This window comes from Ziziphus jujuba, chromosome 7 (assembly GCF_031755915.1).
Source record: "Ziziphus jujuba cultivar Dongzao chromosome 7, ASM3175591v1".
Classification (NCBI taxonomy): Eukaryota; Viridiplantae; Streptophyta; class Magnoliopsida; order Rosales; family Rhamnaceae; genus Ziziphus; species Ziziphus jujuba.
In genome coordinates this window covers 28,495,288-28,516,610 of record NC_083385.1, presented here as the reverse complement: position 1 = coordinate 28,516,610, position 21,323 = coordinate 28,495,288, and the positions used below count along the sequence as shown (strand labels likewise).

Genomic DNA, 21,323 nt, shown 5'->3' with positions numbered 1-21,323 from the left:
GATGTGTATTTGAGAGGTTGTTATTTTTGATTAAATTATTAAATTAAATATGAAAAATGGAGATTTAAATTAAATTGTATATTATACATATATATGTGTGTGTGTTTTTCTGTATACATGTGTATGGGAATATTGGTAAATATATGCATATATATATATACATGTGCGGTAATGTATATAAATACATGGTGATATGTGAATATGTATTGAGATGTGTGAATGGGTGTATATATATATATATGTATAAGTATGTATTGTTGAAGCCTTCGATTATGCATATCAAAATGTATTTATACATATGTATCTGGATATTGCGCTTGTTAAATTGTTTGTTAAAAGTTTTACAATGTATATATAATTAAATGTGTGAAAATGTACATATATATATATGTGAATATATACGTAGATATCTATGGATGACTTATAATAAACTGTATTGCTATATCTCTAATGTATTTCTATATCTTTACTTGTATGTGAAATTGTATGTGACCTTGATGATAATTTTGGTATATTTGATAAAAGCATATGAATTGGATTATATTTTATCTAAATTTAATATTTTATAATATTATGAAATTTATAGTTTTTTTTAGATGCACCCATACACGTACCGGTGTTCTGTACTGTATATGTGATTATGATAAGCATGCAAGTTGTAATGTCTCCCTTGAATTGCCATCGGACCAAGGGCATGCAAGTTTGATATTGGCCATAAGCCGCCCCCCCGTCATGGCCGGGATAACGGTTTAAGCAGCGGTGCTATCGGGACGCCAAAGTGACCGTATGCAAGTTTCTCTCTTTAACCTCTTGTCAGTCGATGCTCAAGACGCTGGGTACCTTCGGGCACCACTGTATATGGTATGGTGCATCAAGTATTTTTTATATGTTCGTACATATATTTGTATGTTATATTATTCGATATTATACTGTATATACTACACCATACGGAGGCGGCGAACCAATGTGGTCCATGTAGAGCTAGCCTCATAACCATGTTGCCTACGAGTCCAGGGGATCGGACAGCCAATATAGGCAACCACCCTGGTTTGTATTGGTAGCAAAGTGCCGACGACAGCTGGAATCATGGATCATGTAGCATGTTAGAAGGTATCGTACTTATCTCCATTGCGAGCGTGCATATTTCATTTTATGCTATGGATTTTAAGATATGATTTATGTATTTATGTTATGTTATCTATTTGTGATTTAATTTCTTACTAATATTCTTAATCGATGTTATTATATTCTTATTACTATTAATTGTATTTAACTATTTATTTAATCATTATTGTCACTGTTATCGGGATTGTTATTATTATTTATAATGATTATTTTTATTGTAATTCCAATTTCTGTTATTATCATTATTATAATTATAGTTGTTATTATTGTTATTATCAATGGTATTTATTAACAAAGCTATTATTAAGTATTATCGCAGTTGCTATTCTCAGTTATTGAGATTTTAGTAAATAATATTGATTATTATTTTTATTTTTATTTTTATTAACACTATTATGTGATCTTTAATATTAATTTTGTTATTGTTTTTATTATTAATACTATCATATGGTACCTTCGGATAAGTATCACAGCCTACGGGCAAGAAAGATAGCCATCGGGCAAGTATAATAATCCTCGAACAAGTGGTAGCCTTTGGGTAGGTGAGATAGCCCTTGGGCAGGTATGGTTATGTGGTAGCCTTTGGATAGGTGATCGCTCTCGGGCATGTATGGGAATATGATAGCCCTCAGGCAAGTTACATTAATACATGTATGGGAATATAATAGCCCTCAGGCAAGTTACATTAATACCATTATCATTAAAACGTTTGTTATAGTTTTTTTTTTTTTTATTGTTAATGTGATGCTGTTTTACCTTTCTTTCTATGTTACGCATTGGCATATTTGTAAAACGATATTTGAATTGTATTTGACATGTGCAGCACTAAGTGGGTGGTGTGGGCGGATGAGAATCTATGATGGTATATTTTAATTGGTTATTTACTAAATTAATTCCATTATATGCCTTTTATATAATTTGTTATCGAAGTGCTACCAGTTGTGGAACTTAAATTGTAGTAATGTGGGAGTAATAAGGTGGTGTATATAGAAGTATATTTTCAGTGCAGGAAAATTGTGGTAAGTCCAACCTTTAGGGGAGGTTCTGCCGGATTTTCCATTGGAGGGTCCGATAGAATTTCCCTGGGATCAGGGCTTGTCTAGAGTTCAGGTAAGGAATTTTGGATGGGTCCTAACACAAAACCAGATGGAAGTCCAATAAAAAATTAGTTGGACAGGAAATTAACATGAAAAGCTAATACATAGAATCAATATGATTAGAGTATTAAAATATTTATTTAATTATTCTTTCTTTACTATACTTCATTTCTTTCCATTTTTGAATTCCAATATGAAGGTACATAAAAGGTACCTTTTTTTACACTCATTGACCACCATATATATCACGCGAACTGCTTAATATTGACTGTTAAAGGAATTAGCCGTAATCATATAGTATTAACAATATACATACACATATAGGGTATATGACATATTATTGCCACGTGCCATTATATATATATAAAAAAATATATGTGGAAATATTGAAAGGTGTAAGACTTGGCTGCGATGGGAACAAATTTTGGCAACCTTAGTCATCACTTCAATCCTTTGCTAATATAACGCCGGTATTAACTGCAAAATGGGATTTCTTTCCAAACATGAAATATAACGTATTAATTCAAACCCTCATTATAAACGACCGTAATCTCTCCAAATCTCTTCCAAACCCACACAAGTTTTTATTTTTTTTGGCCATGGAAGAAATTGGTGGAGGAGAAACATGTCCCTCTGAGGCTTCAAGTATCTCTGCAGCCTCTGATGGAACTACCACTCCATGCCAAAATCACCATGCTCACAACAAGAAGATCATGAATAACATGAAACTCAAAGAAAAAATACTTGTCAAATCCTCCTCCAATATTAATGATCGAGTAGAACTCCAAAATTCCAAATTGAGTTCTCGAGTTCTACTCGATCCGAATCTCTGCAATGATGAATCGCTTCGTGGTGGTTCATCGTCGAAGCTAGAACTCAACCTTTTCAACTCCATGAATAACCAACATGTTTCTTCTCATGCAAACAACAATGAGTCTTTGAACGAGACAACCCGAGAGAAGAGATCGGAATCTACGGTTGTCTCATGCAACTTCTGCAAGAGAGAATTCTCTAACTCTCAAGCCTTGGGAGGCCATCAAAGAACTCATAAACAAGAGCGTGATTTGTTGAAACTTTGCCAAGGAATGGATGTGGGTGCTTTTGGATATCCTCCCTTTCCTTATTATCCATATTCAAGCATATCTAGCCACCCTCTTTTTGGATCTTTCAATAGGTCTATTGGTGTTAGGATGGAATCAATGATACATAAGCCTAATGCTTATCAATGGCCAACACAGGATGGATACCGGTTCAACAACCATAGTGGAGGTGGCGTTGGTACTGGTGTCGGTGGTGTTGGGTGGGGAAGGCAGGCTATCATGAATCCACAACCTTCCATTGATAGACTAAACCTTGATGGGTTTCAGAATAATAATATTGGTGGTGGAGGATTCGGGCTCGCAGGAACTTCAGACTCTAATAATTCTTCTTCTTCAAGGTTTGAAGAAAGTAGTGCAATTCGGAATTTGAGTGTTTCTACTACTACTACTACTAGTAGTAATAATATTGTTTCTGGTTCAGACATGGTCACCAATAGGCTGACAGTTTCTGATTTTATCTGGAGAAGTGAAGCTATGAAAACCGATCATGCTGATGTTACAGAACTTGATTTGTCTCTTAAGCTTTAGTTTTAATTTATTTTCCTTTTTTCTTTTCTTTTTTTCCTTTAAAAAGATTAAAGTATGATATTATGGGTGGTCTTGGCTCGACATTCTTTATTGCTATCATCTAGTCAACTCGAAGAGAGGACGCTCCTTCTTGCTTGCTTTCCACAATCCAGGATGAGATGTATTCTTGTTCTTCTTAATAAAGTTTTTTTATTTTTTTTATTTTTTATTTTTGCTTAATAGGATCTTCTTTTTCTTTTAATGAATTTTAAATAGGAGAGAAACCTCTTTAATTAAAGGACCAGCTTTTGTAGGATGAATTTTCCACTCTGTAATTCTTCCATGGCAGGTTCGTTCTGTACTATTAATGCAGTATTATATTTACACCAAAAAAAAAAAATATATATATATATATATATAAATCAGCAATAGTAATTAGAGGTTAAAAAGTATTCATATATATATATATTCTTTCGAAATTAAACATATTAATAGATGAGATGCGGTTAGGTTAGTAAGAGATTGTATGCAACAATTACATATAGGTGCATATTGTAACAAATTAAATTAACTATTTATTATCAAACATTCAATATTATATACATATATATATATATAGAAATGCTCATAATTTACACGTATTAGTTAAATATGTATTAGTGTGAAAATATATTAAGAAATATTAATTACATATAAAAGAGATGATAAAAAAATATATATACAAAAATGAAAAAGAAATGATTAAAAGAATAATAAAATAAAGGATTATAAAAAATATTACAGATAAATGCAAAATAAAAAATGTAAGAAGACAAAAATGTGGGCTGTGGGTTGTGGCCAATGGGTAAGATAGACTGAGAGGGGAGGGGCCCTGTGTAATTTAAAAGGGGATAAAAAAGTAAATAGGTTAAAAAAAAATCCTAAATATTTAAAAAAGAAAAAAAATTGAAGGGGAACATGGGCCCACATAGGTGCATATTGTAACAAATTAAATTAACCATTTATTATCAAACATTCAATATTATATATCTATATACATATACGAAAATTCTATAGTGAGGACGGTCCGTCTGAGGACCACAGTATTAGTGACAGTTTTTCATAGTATTAACGATGGTTTCTTATAAAATCGTCACCAATACTATGAAAAACCATCACCAATACTGTGGTCCGCATGAAAACCGTCCGCACCATAAATGGAATGTATACATATATATATATATATGTATATATACATTTGAAAAAAGAAAAAAAAAAGAGATAATTTTATTAAATCAAAGTAGCAATGCACATATCGTCTTGAATAAAGTTAGAGAGTCAAGAAGGACCCTCTTCCATCCAAAATTCGTAATTAACTAAATCTAAAACATAATGGCCAAGCTCATGTGCTACCCTAGGAGACTCTCGCTTAGTAAGAGAAGTAGAAAAGTGTAAATTAGTAGCTAACAAACCCTTAATCTGATCAACCAGAAAACAATTTGCGGTTAAACTAGACAATGAGCGTGTGATTAAAGCTATTACATTCTGAGAGCCACCTATATATTTATATTATTATATAAAATATTTTTATTTTATATTTTCATAGGTTAAAATATTATTAAGTATTTTTTATGTGAAATTATCATCATCATCATCAAAGTTAGAAACAAATAATGTATAATATGATTTCTTTCAAAATATACATATATATATATATATATATATATTTATATATATATATATAATAGGACAATATTGTAATATATAAATATGAAATGATTAAACACATTAGTGTTCAACATCAAGAAAAGTACAACTCTTATACAATATAATATATGGTCATAAAATACAATCCATTCCTCTCACTCACACATAAAAACAAAAAAAAAAACCAAAAAAAAACATAAATACACTCCAATAAAAATCAAAATGAAAATAAAAATAAAGATAATAGGACACAATCCAGTAGAATAAAAGAGCCTAAGATGCTTGTTTAATCCTCAGTAAAATGTTGGATGCATTGTTAAACCTAGCCTTCGACAGGCACGAGGGGGGGGGGGGGGGGGGGGGGGGGTGGGGGGGGTTTGATATGTAGCAAAACAAACTTAAGGTCCAAATTAGTCAAAACCTACTTTATTTTTGTAGCAGGTGTGAATATAAAAAGATTAGCAAATGAGAATCGAACGCCAAGAAAAACACAACTCTTCAAATTAGAGTACAATATAATCATATATATTGTCATACATTAATGCAATACAATCCTGTCAGGCCAAAAAGACCAAAAAAAAAAAAAAAAAAAAGGTAATAGTAATAAAATACAATGCACTCCAATAAAAATAAAAATATGTAGAAATAGCATAATACAATCCCAAAAATAAAAATAAAAAAATGCCTTAAGGTGCTTACTTTCTTAACCCGCCAGATCAGTAAGTAAGATCTTGGACGCATTATTGAACTTAGGATTTGAAAGGAAAACCAAATTTATTTAATTTATGTATTGGGAGGGTCCAAAACCCAAAAAACTGGTTTAGTTTTGGTCCACGGTGGCAAACACGGTGGCTGAAACTGGCACGTAGGTGGCGACCAAGACACGGTTGTTGGACACACTGCGAAGAACATGATTAGGGAAAGCCCCGTTGGTGGCAATCAAGGAGTACTGGACATGCCTAATGCGATTTGGGAACAAAAAAACTGGATTAAAATCAACTGTAAAGGAGGTCCCATTGCCTTGAACAGCCCCTTTAGCAACGGTGGCCTTATTGTTCATTCCCTCAACGCTGTTCCCTGTCCACAACAACTTGATCAATTTTGTTGAAAGGTCCATTTGATTGCTGCAATTGGACAATCCCAGTTCCTTTGTTGGACCCACTAAAGGTATTGTCAACAATGTTGACCCCGCTGACCACACCTTTGACGGACTTAAGGGCCACGAAAGCATCGCCACGGAAGAAACTGTTGGAAACGTGAAGCTGGAGAGGGTCTTCAGCAACGATCCCGGTATAGTCTAAATAAGAATTTATGATCCGATTTTGGCCCAGACCCGACTTTCTCAAATAAATCCCGGTGCCCCCAAACCTAGTGGCCTTGTTGTAGCAATGTACCCCAGAGAGAGTGTTACCGTGACCTGATACATCTACCCCAACTGCAGAAGAGAATAGGACAACGTTGGTGAGAGCATTGTTGGTGCCGGAGAGGTTGATGGCGGTTCCGGTGAAGTTCCCCTCGTGAGGATCACGTCCGGCGGTGGGATGCTGTCCGAGGAATGAGTTGCTGATGTAGGTTTCAGAGCTGGAGGGGTGGACGTTGATGCCGATAGTACTGAAATGGGCAACGTAGACATTTTCAATGCTGGTTCTAAGGGCGTTGGAAAGAGAAATGCCTGCACCCCGGTGGTTAGAGTCGATCATGATGTTTTGGAAGGTGACGTATTCGAAGCTGAAGGATGATGGATCGGGATCAGAAAGCTGTGCGGGTTCAATATCATCCACAAAGCTCTCTGTGTTTTCTGCTGGCGGTGCTTGTTTAGGCGATGCATCGAACACAGGGCCGCCTTCAGGAAAATCATTTGAGGCTTGGATTGTTCCGTCTTTAATCAGTTTCAATTAGAAATTAATTTTTACTTTTATTTCAAATTTATAGTTAGATATTAGTAATTAAGCAACAAATTTTTTGTAATGGAATGGAAGAGCTAGCTACCGTACGTACCACAATGTTTCCTGCAGGCGGTACTTGGACAGGTTTGCTGACCTTATAAGTACCACCTTCAAAATCAGCCGTCCCAGGTTTATGGGAACTCCAGCCGTCAAGCTCCCTTCGCTGGGTCCACTTCCTGCCCCCGACATTACCCCTTGAGCACCTGGACTGGGTCCTTGTCCTGCAGCCGCCAAGAGTAGCGCTTGAATATGCTCCGTGCTGTCCTTTACTCCTGTCGGATCACCACCGAAATCTGACTTGTAGTACACCCGTGCTGCAGGACTACTCCTCCTCCAGGCCTGCATTATTGAATGAATATATATTATATTATTTAAAAATTCTAAACTCTGCTACGTACCCAAAAATAAAATAAAATGACATGACGTACCTTGGGAGGCTGAGGCTGACTGTGAGGAGCAGCAGAACTATGAGAGACAAAGCCACGGCTACCGCGCATGAGTGACGCCTTGAACGCTTGCATTTTGTGCATGTTTTCTTTGTGACTCCCCATACCAAAGTCACCAACTGGAGAATAATCGTCTCCCATAACGGGGACGCTGATGAAGTTGAAGGCAGCTAACGCCATCATAAAAACCAACTTCCGTATGATCATCACCTGACGAGCTTTCTTGCTTGCTTCCATACTTGTCACTTCAGTTGAAGAATATATTTTCACTGACCACCACCACTACTAATGCCAAGATTTGATGAGACAATGTTACCCCATGTAGTGATATTTATACTAAGGAAACTGACTAGGGATCCAATTATTGCTTCAAGTATTGTTCAAAGTATCGGTCCCCGCATTATATATCTATATATACATAAAGTTACAAACTTTATTCCCTCTAAACCTAGTGGGACTCTTTATTTATGTTATATATATATATATAATGCGGGGACCGTATAGTTTTTAAACATTGTGAAACATGGGATCCAAATTGCTTCAAATGACTTCCACGTATCCATATAGTTTTTAAACTCTTAAGATCCTTTCCTTCTTTCTTTCTCATTCCGCTTTAGTGCCTCCCTCTGATTGTTGGTGATGAAACTTTCTATTTTAATATACATATACAGTACTTTTTTCTATTTGATTGTTGGAATTTTTGTATGGAAAAGGAAAAAAGCAACATGGAAAACGTGGAAGAGTGTGAGGAAATTTTGGAACAGGAGCTCCCTTCTTCTTCCGAAAGTTTGAAGAAATCATGCTGTTTTACTTTTTAATTTGCTTTCTTATCTCACATCCTACAAGGATTCATGAACACTCACCCCAAAAAAAAAAAAAAAAAAGAAAAGAAAAAAAACTATATATATTTTCGCTATCTAGTTTGGTAATAATCATATAAATCAAGTTTTATCATAGTTGAAATATATAAATAAATAAATCACATGTTTCCCTCTTACTTACTTCACTATTTCGTCAAATTGTTTTAAATGGTGATGAAAATATTTAGCATAATATATTATGTATCTTTACGTGATTAACGTGTGATTAAAAAACTGAAGAAAGTTGTGAATATATAATTAACATTTTGTCTACCGTATTATTTTATCCTACTTAAGACAGGTTCTTCAAGCTTATATTTTAAACCTAAATTCATATTCTACAGATCATATTATTCTAAAGAGTCCTGAAAAGCTACAAGAAATTAAAATCTAATTATGTCCCTTTGTCTTTATAATCAATGTATAACTTAGTTCTGTTACTCCCAAAAAAAAGAAAATGTGTGCCACGTTGGGGTCTTTTTTCTCAATGATTGTTACTTGGAATCCCAACTCCAAGATTATTTAAAAAAAAAATAAAAATGGTATTCAGTAAAAGCTCTTACAATATATGCGACATCAAATTGTTTCATTGTTGGAATTTAAACGTAAATTGTAACATCCTGATATTTAAATTTTTTGTTTCTTATTTTTGCATTTGATTTCTTGCGTTAATTTATCTTTTGGAAAATGGTAATGAATTTTTTTTTAAATTCTATTTTTGGGAATCGATGAGATTATTTTTGGGGTCACAAACTTTTCCTAGGAAAATACTTATCTTGTATTAAGGTATATGTGTGTGCACATGCATTATTTTGTTCAGTACACTAAGAAAATTATTTTAATTTAAATCCTGGAAAATTATTGACCTATGTACACTTATATTTTTATGTACAGTGGGGATTCAAATTTTTGTCCTGTCTAAGGTTACTTTTGGAAGATCAAATTTTAGAAGCATACAGATTTGAACATGCAAAGGACATATGTGTCATTTTGGAGACAACTTTGTCAAACCACTAGAAAATCAATAACCTTAATAACTTCAAAGACCATGTAACTAATTTCAAGTACAAATAACCTTCACCTTAACATAACATCATAGACATATACTAATTCCAATTAAATTTATGGTACAAGTCATTAATCTCCACAATTACAGTATATTTTTAACTTCAATATAAAATTAAATTAAAGCCAATAAGATTTCCAGTAAAAGTCATACTTAAACTCATGAATACTTAAAAATAAATTACCAAGTCTAGATACATAAACAAGAACTTCATAAAACATGCCAAAGATACAAAACATAATTAAATCTCATCAAAATATACCAACTAGAAGTTCGTTTGTCTCCTCGGAGATTACTTCTAGATGTAGGCCTATTAGGAATTGTAGCTCCATAAATAAATTCTATTTGATGCTCGATCCATTGAATAGGTGGTAAACTACTATGAATATTCTTCGGAAAGACATCATCAAATTCTTGCAAAAGAGAAGATATAAAACTTGGCAATACTTGTTCTTCAGAGTTAGCTAGATGAAATAAGTATCTTTAAACATTAAGACAGCATAGGTTTATTACACAAAAATGCCTTTTTAATCTCACCTTGGCTAAGATAGAAATTTTTCTTTTTCTTTTCTTTCTTCTCTTTCTCACTCTTGGCTTCCTCTCTCTTTCTATCACTCTTGGCTTCCTCTCTCTTCTTATCATTCTTGGCTTTCTCTCTCTTTTTCTTCTCACTCTCGGGTTTAGAAAACTTACATTGGTTGTGTGGTTCGGCCTTGCTCTCTTGTTTGGTAGACGAAGTCGTGGGTGGCATGCTTTTCTTTTCCTTTTTCCGTTTAGTCTCCCTCCTTTGTTGCATTTGCAATTGATCTCTAAATACCTCTTTTGGAGCTAATGGCTCTAGTTTAATCTTTTTTCCTTTAAATCAGAATACAATGGCATTTTCTCGACTCTAATGCATAGTATCGTTATCAAATTACCATGGCCTTTCCAATAAAATAATGACTAGCATGCATAGGTCCAACATCACATAAAATCATATCCACATATTTATCAATACTAAACTTTACCTTGACTTGTTTATTTACCTTCATCTCTCCACTATCATTAAGCCATTAAAGTCTATATGGTTTGGGATGTTTGATTGTTGTTAAACCTAATTTCTCCACCACAACATTGGCATAACTTCCACTATCAATAATCATACTACAACTATTACCTTGAATGTCACATCTAGTATGGAAGATGTTTTCCCTTTATACTTGATCTTCATCCTTGTATACGGTCAATACTCTTCTTGCAACCAAACTAAATTCGGCCCTTGAAGCTTGGTGTTTCTTGGGCTCACCATGTTCTTCTTCTTCAATCTTTTCCTCAACAAGTTCGATTTCAGCTTTGGATCCCTCACTTTTGGATTCCAACTTTCCATTACCTTTCAGCACTATAATTCTTTTATTTGGGCATTGGTTGGAATTATGTCCACGACCATGACACTTAAAACACATAATATCATGTTTATGTTCATCCTTACTGTTCGGTTTTGGTGCTTGCACATGTTTGGCCTGGTTGTCTCTCCTTGGCCAATTGGTGCCCCCTTCATCTGGCTTCGGCTTTGGTCTTGATTTGAATGCGGGATTACTTCTCCAACCACTTGGACTTGGCCTCCCCCTACTTGAAACTCCACCAAACCATGAGATATTACTGTAACATCCCGTCTCGCAGTACAGTGAAAATTTTTTTCACGTTAACCGAGGTTTATCAGGTTTGACCGTCATTGACCGAGAGGGATCAAAATTTGACTTTTTGATCTTCATGGAATTTCTCTTTGATCGGGGTACCGTTGCAAAGTATGCATCGACCTGAGTCCATAGACTAGTAGCATGTCAAAAAAGGAGCTACAGTTTGAAAGATATCGGTACAATAAGTTAAGGTCCGAACTGTCCAAGGGGGGCCAGAGTAGACTTTTTATTCATGCAAAGTTGAGTTTTGACTCATGCACGGTTGTGAAGTACTCATTGATACAAGTTCATAGATAACGGCAGGCTCAAAACGGATCTGTGGTTTACAAGTTATGGATCTGCAAAGTTTTCTAATGCATCATTATTTTATTATTATTTTATTTTACATTATTTTATTATTATTATTATTGTTTTATTGTATTATATTATATTATTATTATAATATTATTTTATATATTTATTTATTTATTTTCTTTTTGTTTTTTTTTCCCCTTCCCCACGTGGGAAAAAACAGCCCCCCCACCCCCCCGCCGATTCCTTCTTCTTCTTCCTTCTTCTTTCTTCCTTCCCTCTTTCTATCAAGACCCGTCTAAAATTCCTCACCGGAACCCCCCTGATCCCAGGGAAACCCTACCGGACCCTCCAATGGAAAATCCGGCAGAACCTCCCTTAAGGGTTGGACTTACCACAAATTTCCTGCACTGAAAACACACTTCTATATTCATCCCCTTATTCCTCCCACAATACTACAAATTGATTCCACAATTTTACAGCACTTCACAGGAATAATAGTAATCCAGTGCATAAATAAAACATAAGTGTCCAGAATAGTATACAGAGCTTCATGAAGTACTATTAAGCATAGAATACAACAGGGATGAAAGAAATATTACAATTGAAATAAACGAATACAAAGGTACTTCTCGAACTACGCTAGCGGCGTAGGGTAATTTTGTTCGTGCTGCTTCAATTGCCGTGATGCGTACACTACCACCCTTTGATTCTGTATTAGCACACAACCCAACCCTTGATGGGATGCATCACAATAGACTTCAAAACCTTCATTCCCATTAGGTAAAGTTAAGACAGGTGCGGATGTTAACCTTTGCTTCAACTCCTGAAAACTCTGCTCACACCTGTCCGTCCAGCTAAATTCAACTTTCTTTCGGGTTAAGTTATGAAGCGGTCCAGCAATTCTTGAAAACCCTTCTATAAAATGACGGTAATATCCCGCTAATCCAAGAAAACTTCGTATTTCCCTCACAGTGGTAGGGCGCTCCCAACCCAAAACTGCCTTCACCTTATCAGGGTCCACATAGATGCCTTCGGCTGACACGATGTGTCCGAGAAAACCCACTTGATTTAACCAGAACTCACACTTATCGAATTTAGCATATAGCTGATGCTGCCTTAGAGTTTGGAGCACTCTCTTCAAATGTCTCATGTGCTCTTTTTGGCTCCTAGAATAGATCAGGATGTCATCTATAAATACAATGACAAACGATCCAAGTACGGATGAAACACCCTGTTTATCAAATCCATAAAAGCTGCTGGGGCATTGGTGAGTCCGAATGACATCACTAGGAATTCATAATGTCCGTACCTTATCCTAAAGGCAGTCTTAGGAATGTCCGACTCTTGGATTCTTAACTGATGGTATCTAGATCTCAAGTCGATCTTGGAAAACACTTTGGCACCTTGGAGTTGGTCAAATAGATCATCTATACTTGGCAACGGATAGCGATTAGGGATGGTCACCTTATTAAGTTGTCGGTAGTCGATGCACAGTTTTAGACTACCATCTTTCTTCTTCACAAACAAAACTGGAGCTCCCTATGGCGATATGCTTGGTCTAATAAACCCCTTATCTACCAAATCTTGCAATTGGACCTTTAGCTCCCTTAACTCCGTTGGAGCCATCCGATACGGTGGTAGAGAAATAGGCACGGTACCCGGAATTAATTCAATGGGAAAGTCAACTTCCCTTTCCGGAGGCAATCCTGGTAACTCCTCAGGAAACACATCCGGAAAATCCTGCACAATGGGCATGTCTTCCAATATGACCCCACTTACTCGGGTATCTATCATATGAGCTAAATACCCTTGGCAACCCTTATTTAGTAGCTTTTTGGCGGTGAGGGTAGATATCAATCTCGGTAAAGGCCTCCCAACTTCCCCACGGAATACCACTTTAGGCAAACCTGGCCTCCTGAATGTAACTTCTTTGCTAAAACAATCTACGGATGCATGGTTCCTTGCCAACCAATCCATGCCCAAGATTACATCAAGTCCGGATAGATCCAACAGGATCAAGTCCGCTTCCATCACTTGATCTTTGATGCAGAAGAAACACTCGTTGATCAACTGGCTGGGCCACAAGGATTCTCCTGCAGGAATGGCTATTTCTAATAGACATTTTAAAGGGATAGGGGTCATACCGACCCGAACAACAAATTCGCTTGAGATGAACGAATGTGTTGCTCCCGGGTCTATAAGCATACGTGCGTCATTACCAAAAATATTCAAAGTACCTGTAACAACGTCAGGTGTGGTCCGGGCTTCCTGCTGCGTCATAGCAAACACTCGACCTTGACCTGTCTGCTGGGGCTTCCTTCCTCTACCTCGACTCGATCCTGTAGACGGTTGAGCTGATCTCGAAGAACCTCCTACTGCTTGACTCCCCTGGGAACTCTGACCCTGAAATACACCAGTATGCTGTGCTCGCCGACTTGCCCCTGGCATGTTGCCACTACCATAAGGGCACTCCCTCCTTATGTGGCCTGGCTGCCCACACTGAAAACATAAATCATCCATCTGACACTGCCTGGAATGCTTCCTCTTACAAATTGGGCAAATCCGCGCAGAACCAAAGTGTGACTGCTGATACGAGCTTGTATCCCCACTGATCGAATGGCGAGTTAACTGGGGCATACGATAACTGCCTCTCTGCTGAAATCTGCCTCGTGGGCTCGGTCCACCACTACCTGATGAGCCTGAACTATGGCTCTTCTTGGACGCTCCCTGGCTAGGTGCTCCACTATATGAACCTTCGAATGATCTATGCCTCGAGGGTTTGCGCATCTCCACCTGTCTCTCTAGCTCCAGTGCTGCATCCCTGGCGGACTGATAAGTGGGATGTACTGATCCAGCAAGGGTGAGGGCTATGTTTTCATTCAAGCCGTCTATGAACCTCACCTTCTTCGCATGATCGTCGGGAATCATGTGCATGCAGAATTCGGATAGTTCCCGAAACCTTCTCTCGTACTCGGACACAGTCATGTTCCCCTGTCGCAGTTCCTCGAACTCTCTCCTTCTTGCCTCACGGTAGGCAAGAAGGACAATACTCAGTAGTGAAGGCAACCTTAAACTGATCCCATGTATGCCTTTTGCAAGTCTTTTCTACTTTCCATCACTTCCGGGCGTCTCCTTCTAACATGAAACCAGAGATTCTCACCATATCCTCGTCGAGGCACTGCATCCCCTCTTCTAGGATCTTCTCCATGTTGGATAGCCAATTCATGGCTGCAGCTGGGCCTTGGCTTCCATCGAAATTCACGGCTCCCAAACGTTAAGCCTGATCCATGGATTGATTACTAGAGCTTGAACCTCTTAAGGCTCGAGTTAGCTGAGAGACAAGTTGCCTAAGGCTCGATCGACTCCCGAAACTCTCAGCTGAGTGTTCCCGAGTACTACGTGTGCCCCACCTACGCATCGTAGCAGATTCTGAGGAAACAAAGAAGAGTTTAGAAATAAAGACACTTAAGCACGATTACAAAAGAGAGAAATTTTCGGATGGGCTGTACAGCAATGCATAGTCCCTTAGGATTATAAGAACCTATGCTCTGATACCAACTGTCAGGACCCGTCCAAAATTCCTTACCGGAACCCTAGACAAGCCCTGATCCCAGGAAAACCCTACCGGACCCTCCAATGGAAAATCCGGCAGAACCTCCCCTAAGGGTTGGACTTACCATAAATTTCCTGCACTGAAAACACACTTCTATATTCATCCCCTTATTCCTCCCACAATACTACAAATTGATTCCACAATTTTACAGCACTTCACAGGAATAACAGTAATCCAGTGCATAAATAAAACATAAGTGTCCAGAATAGTATACAGAGCTTCATGAAGTACTATTAAGCATAGAATACAACAGGGATGAAAGAAATATTACAATTGAAATAAATGAATACAAAGGTACTTCTCGAACTACGGTAGCGGCAGAGATTTGGTTCGCTCCGGAAGAATGTCTACCACCCCTTGCACCTAAGGGAACAGAATTTAAAAACGTGAGATGCTAATCATCTCAGTGAGTGACCCTAGCTACTGAACACTTTTAATATTAATAATATAACAAATAAGGGAATTTAATTTAATACCGATAATTAAATAGATAAATAATTAATAAACAATTGAAAGTAATAATTTCTTTCAAAATCCTCACTATTCACTCCGTTGGAAATGTTCCCTTTTTAAAACATTTTCACAAAACCCGATATTCGTACTTCCCGAAAACCAAGGGATCAAACAATTTAATAACAATAAATAAATAAATACCCCAAATATAATTAAAATGTAATAAAATATGATAAATAATTTTGAACACTTTGGGGTTTAAAATTTCCATCCAAAAATTTATACTTGACGCACCACACCATATACCAGTGATGTTCTCCGATACCCAGCGTCCCTAGCACCGACTGGCGGGGGGTTAAAGAGAGAAACTTGCAAACGGCACTTCGGCGTCCCGATAGTACCGCTGCTGAAACCGTCATCCCGGCCAAGGAGGAGGACGGCTGTGGCCAATATCAAACTTCCCTGCCCACGGTCCAATGGCAACTCACGGGAGACATAATAACTTGTGCGCTAACCACATATACACCGGAACACCAATACTGTATGAGTGCGTCTAAAATACTTATTAAATTAATTATAACCATACCGATTTTCCAAAATTACCGTGGGAAATATACCAGTTCTCCAATTTACCATCCCACATATTTTCCTTTAACATACCCGGTACGAAACCATCGATAACAATATAAAAATAATTTTTCTCGTAACACGAGGTTCAGCAAATAACATTCCACGGGCATAATTATAAAATTTAAACTACCAATTTAAACAAATAATTTCCTTAAATTATTTAAACCAATTATGCCCAAAAAAATAATATTAAAATCACATACGATTTATTATTGAAAATACCTTGCTCATGCGTAATAAATAAAATTAAATCACAATAAAATGATAATTTTCCACAATTATAATTAAATTGCACCACATGAGCATAATTCCCAATATCAATTAAAAACCAATTAAATATAATTAATTGCCCCAAAATATTTTTAAAGGTGGGTCACTCACCTTAAGCACGTATATCAGCTAAGATCCTCCGCAGGATCAACTCCACTACCCACACGTGCACCTAAAACATCCACAATACACCAACCAAATATATTAATATTTTAATCGGGTAACTCCCAAATAGGTACCCAGGGAGCAAACGCAAACGACAACAAAAAATTATGAGTAATATACCGAATTGAAGCTTGAGTGACGAGTATCACGGATCCGGTCTTACTTCCCGGAGATCGGACCCAAGGTGGTCGGAATCTCGTCGGAAAGCTTTCAGGATTCAACTCCTCGATCTCCCAAACCGTCGCAAATTGGAGGAAAAGGATGCCGGATTTGGATTCAGGAGGTCGGAATTAGTGGAGAGGGACCGGTGATGCAACTGGATACTCGCCAGAACAGTGATTTTCGATGAGCCGCCGCGGTCACTGGCAACCGTTGCCGACTGTGGCGCGTTCGGTGGCCAATGGCTGAGATTTTTGTGGGTTTTGTAGATCGAGGGGAGAGGGTTCCAACAGGACCGACAGTGAGGCAAACGGAGGCCGGACGGCGAAGAGATCGAGGTTTGAAGGTTTTCGGCGCCTCGCCGGAAAATACTCCGATCCCGGCGCGTCGGAGGTCCCGTGGCCGTGAAATTTGGTGGGTAGGCCGGAAATGAGGAGGTGGTGAAGGGTGACTGGCGCGTGTGGCCTAAAAATGGCCGGAAATGGGTCAAACGGCGGTGGCCGGTGGTGGAGGGGAAAATCGCCGTCGAGCTTCGCCGGCTCGATCTGGTCGCGTTCGGCGACCGGTGGTCGTGAAATTTTGAGGGTTGGCCGGGAATGGAGAGGCGCTTCCGTCTGGCTGCCGCGTGTAGCAAGAATAGGCCGAAAAATTTGACAATTCTTGCGGCCGGTCGTTTCTCTCTCTCCCTCTCTCTCTCCTCTCTCTCTTTCTCTCTCCTCCCCATCGTTTTTGCCAAATAAAAGCCATCGTGGTGTCGACACGTGGCATTACTGTGCACTTAAGCCAGATATGATAAAATATTACGGTATCCGATGAACTTCACACGTCCATAACTTTTTAACCAGATGTCTAATTTAAGCGTGCCACTAGTCTATGAACTCGTATCGACGAGTACTTTACAACCATACAAAAGTCAAAACAAAATTATACAACGATAAAAAGTCAACTCCCGGCACCTTTTGGACAGTTTGCATTCGACTTGTTTTGCCCATAATTTCAAACTGTAGCTCCATTTTCGTCGTGCTACTAGTCTACGAACTCGAGACATCATGCACTTCGCCACGGTACCATGGTCAACTAGAAATTTCAACTTGAACAAAAAGTCAACTTTTGACCCACTCAGTCAACGGTCAGCCTCGGTCAACGTGCACGAATTCCGATGTGGTTTGGGTCGGGGTGTTACACTTTCGGCCGTTGCATGGCCACACGCACCGGACGATGTGGTGGCCCACGGCTGGACAAGGCCGGGTGTCGAGTCATCGGTTGGTTGGCCGGCAGACGTGCCGGGATCGACGCCCAAAGCCTACGGTCAGCGAGGTGGTGCGTGGTCGGGTTTCCGAGGGCCACCGATCTCGAGGTTGGTCCCTCCCCCTAATTTCTTACCCCCTGATTCCAAAAATGACATCCATTTGCCCAAATTCCAAGCCATTGGTGAGATGAGTGGAGGGGGATTTCGGTCGAAAATTCCCGGCCATTTTTCGTCCAACTATGATGGTTCCGAGCCGAACGAAAGTTGGTTTTACACTCATCATCTCCTTAGCTTTCATTTGGCACCTTATTTATGAATTGTGATTGAGTATTTTGAAAGATGCCATTTTTGGATAAAATAATATTATTTTAATGTGGTAATCTGAAAAATGTATGTTTGATGTTTAAATAATTGCTATTTATATTGATGATGTCCAATTGTGTTGAATTGCATAAATATGGGTTGAATTAATGTTTCTTAAATTTGGAAAGCTGTATATTTTAAACTGCTATTAAATTATTGTTAACCTTATTGTGAGATTACTGTGAAGTTATGATAGCTAATAGAATGTATCTTTACGTGCTTAATTATTGGTGGAATTGTATGTGGTTCTATTGATATTTAGTGTGAATTAATTTGAAGGTTTGCAGAATTGATTATATTGAATCATTGTGATTGAAACTATACTTATGTGTTTAATTATTTATTTATGCATGAAAGTGCATAAATTTAAGTGTATTATATAAAAATTCAAATTTTATAATATTATATTATATTTAAAATATATATATAATATTATAAAATATTTTTATTGGTTTTCGATGCACCATACACGTACTGGTATTCTGTAGTTGTGGATGTGATTAGCGCGCAGGTGGATGTGGATGTTATTAGCACGCAGGTTATAATGTCTCCCGTGAGTTGCCATCGGACCGAGGGCAGGCAAGTTTGATATTGGCCATAGCTGCGCCTCTCCATGGCTGGGATGACGGTTTAAGCAGCGGCGCAGTAGGACGCCATGCAACCGTATGACGGTTTCTCTCTTTAACCTCCCCGTCAGACGGTGCTTTGGGACACTGGGCATCGTAGGACACCACTGGTATATAATATGTGCATCAAGTATCTTTTGTATATATATATATATGTATATATATTATATTTGTATGTATCACACTATACGAAAACAGCGATTCGATGTGGTCCATGAAGAGCTAGCCTTGTAACTATATTGCCTACGAGTCCAGGGGATTGGACGGCCAATCTAGGCAACCCTCCTGGACTATATTGGTAGCAGGGTGCTGACGACAGCTGGAATCATGGATTGCAAAACATGATGGAGGATATCGTTTGTACCCCTGATACGAGTGTATATTTGATAATATTTTTTTTAAATTTTAAATTATTATTTGATCTCGTATTATTCTATCTATTCATAACCTGATTTTCTAGCATTATACTTAATTGCTTTTATTGTCATTTTTATTATTAATATTATTCTCGTTATTAATATTATAATTATTATTTATCATAATTATGTTTAAAATTATTTTCATTATTACTAATATTATTCATCATCATTATGATTATTATTATTATTATTTTTATTATTATTGCCATTATTTATTTTTATTTTTATTATTTTTATTATTTCTATTATTATTATTAGCATATGATATATCTGGACAAGTATCATAGCCTACGGGCAAGAAAAATAGCCATTGGGCAAGTATAATAGTCCTTAGACAAGTTATAGCCTTTGGGCAGATGAGATAGTCCTTGGGACATCTATGATTATGTGATAGTTCTTGGACTAGTGATTACCTTCGAATAAATATGACAGACGATATTAGTACTATTTTTTTTATCATCAAAACGATTGCTATTATTATTATTGTTGTTGATGTGATGATTGTTTTACTTTTCTTCTTATATTAAGCATCGGTATATGTTGTAACACAATATTTGAAATGTATTTGAAATGTATGGCAATCGGTGGATGGTGCGGGCGGACGTGAATGATTAAAGGTATAATTAGTTGTTTATTTAGTTGATTATTCCTAATGTATATATATATATATATACGTATGTGTTTTATATAAATTGTTATGGAAGTGCTGCCACTGTGGAAATTATTGTAGTAAGGTAGGAGGGATAAGGTGGTATCATATAGGAGTGTAACTTTGTGCAGCTAAATTTTGTGGTAAGTCCTTCTCTTAGGGGAGATACTGTCGGATTTTCCATTGGAAGGTTCGGTGGTATTTTCTTGGGATCAGGACTTCTCTAGGGTTCTGGTGAGGGGTTTTGGATGGGTCCTGACAGTTGGTATCAGATGTAACACCCCGTCCCAAAGTACGTCGGAATTTTTGTACGTTGACCGAGGTTGACTGTTGACCAAGAGGGTCAAAATTTGACTTTTTGTTATGGATGGAATTTTGCATTGACTGAGGCATCATTTCAAAGTACGTATTGTCCCGAGTTCGTAGACCATAGCACATCAAAATCGGAGTTACCGTTTGAAAGTTATGCACAAGGCAAGTTGTGGTCCAATATGTCCAGGGTGCCAAGTTTGACTTTTTATTTATGTAGAATTTTGATTTGACTCTTGTATGGTTGTAAAGTACTCATTGATACGAGTCTATAGACTAGCAACATGCCTAATTTGGACACCCGGTTAAAAAGTTATGGACTTGCAAAGTTTTTCTGATAAAATATTATTTTATATTATTTTTAATTAAATGGTGTTATTGTGAAAAATGGGCGCAACGTGTCAAGCCCTTAGCCTTTCCCGTGAGTGTACAGTGGCACCCACGGGATGGCTTCTTATTGGCTCAAACTCGTGTGTGAGCCGTGTGACCAGAGAGAGAGAAAGAGAGAGAGAGAGGGGAGGAGAGAGAGAGGAAAGACCACCACCGACCACCGCCGATTTGCCATTTTTCGGCCACCCTTTCCATACACGTGCCACCCCACCTTGACGCTCACTT

General features: G+C 37.5%; 2 protein-coding genes across 3 annotated transcripts; one reads left to right on the top strand and one right to left on the bottom strand.

The window, feature by feature from the left end:
* The first annotated feature begins 2,821 nt into the window (after nucleotides 1–2,821).
* Nucleotides 2,822–3,850, top strand: LOC132804505 (zinc finger protein 3-like). The gene has a single exon (XM_060818917.1). The coding sequence runs from the start codon at nucleotides 2,822–2,824 to the stop codon at nucleotides 3,848–3,850; it is 1,029 nt and encodes a 342-aa protein (XP_060674900.1).
* A 2,586-nt stretch (nucleotides 3,851–6,436) lies between these two features.
* LOC132799189 (polygalacturonase QRT3-like) lies at nucleotides 6,437–8,212 on the bottom strand. Of its 2 annotated transcripts, none has more exons than XM_060819123.1 (3): nucleotides 7,890–8,212; nucleotides 7,514–7,800; nucleotides 6,437–7,394 (listed from the first exon to the last, which is right to left on the bottom strand). In XM_060819123.1, the coding sequence occupies exon 3, from the start codon at nucleotides 7,213–7,215 to the stop codon at nucleotides 6,580–6,582; it is 636 nt and encodes a 211-aa protein (XP_060675106.1). In that variant the 5' UTR covers nucleotides 7,216–7,394; nucleotides 7,514–7,800; nucleotides 7,890–8,212; the 3' UTR covers nucleotides 6,437–6,579. The 2 variants fall into 2 exon arrangements, with proteins under 2 accessions (XP_060675106.1, XP_060675107.1); XM_060819124.1 differs by having other exon boundaries at nucleotides 7,256–7,394.
* Nucleotides 8,213–21,323: the final 13,111 nt, after the last annotated feature.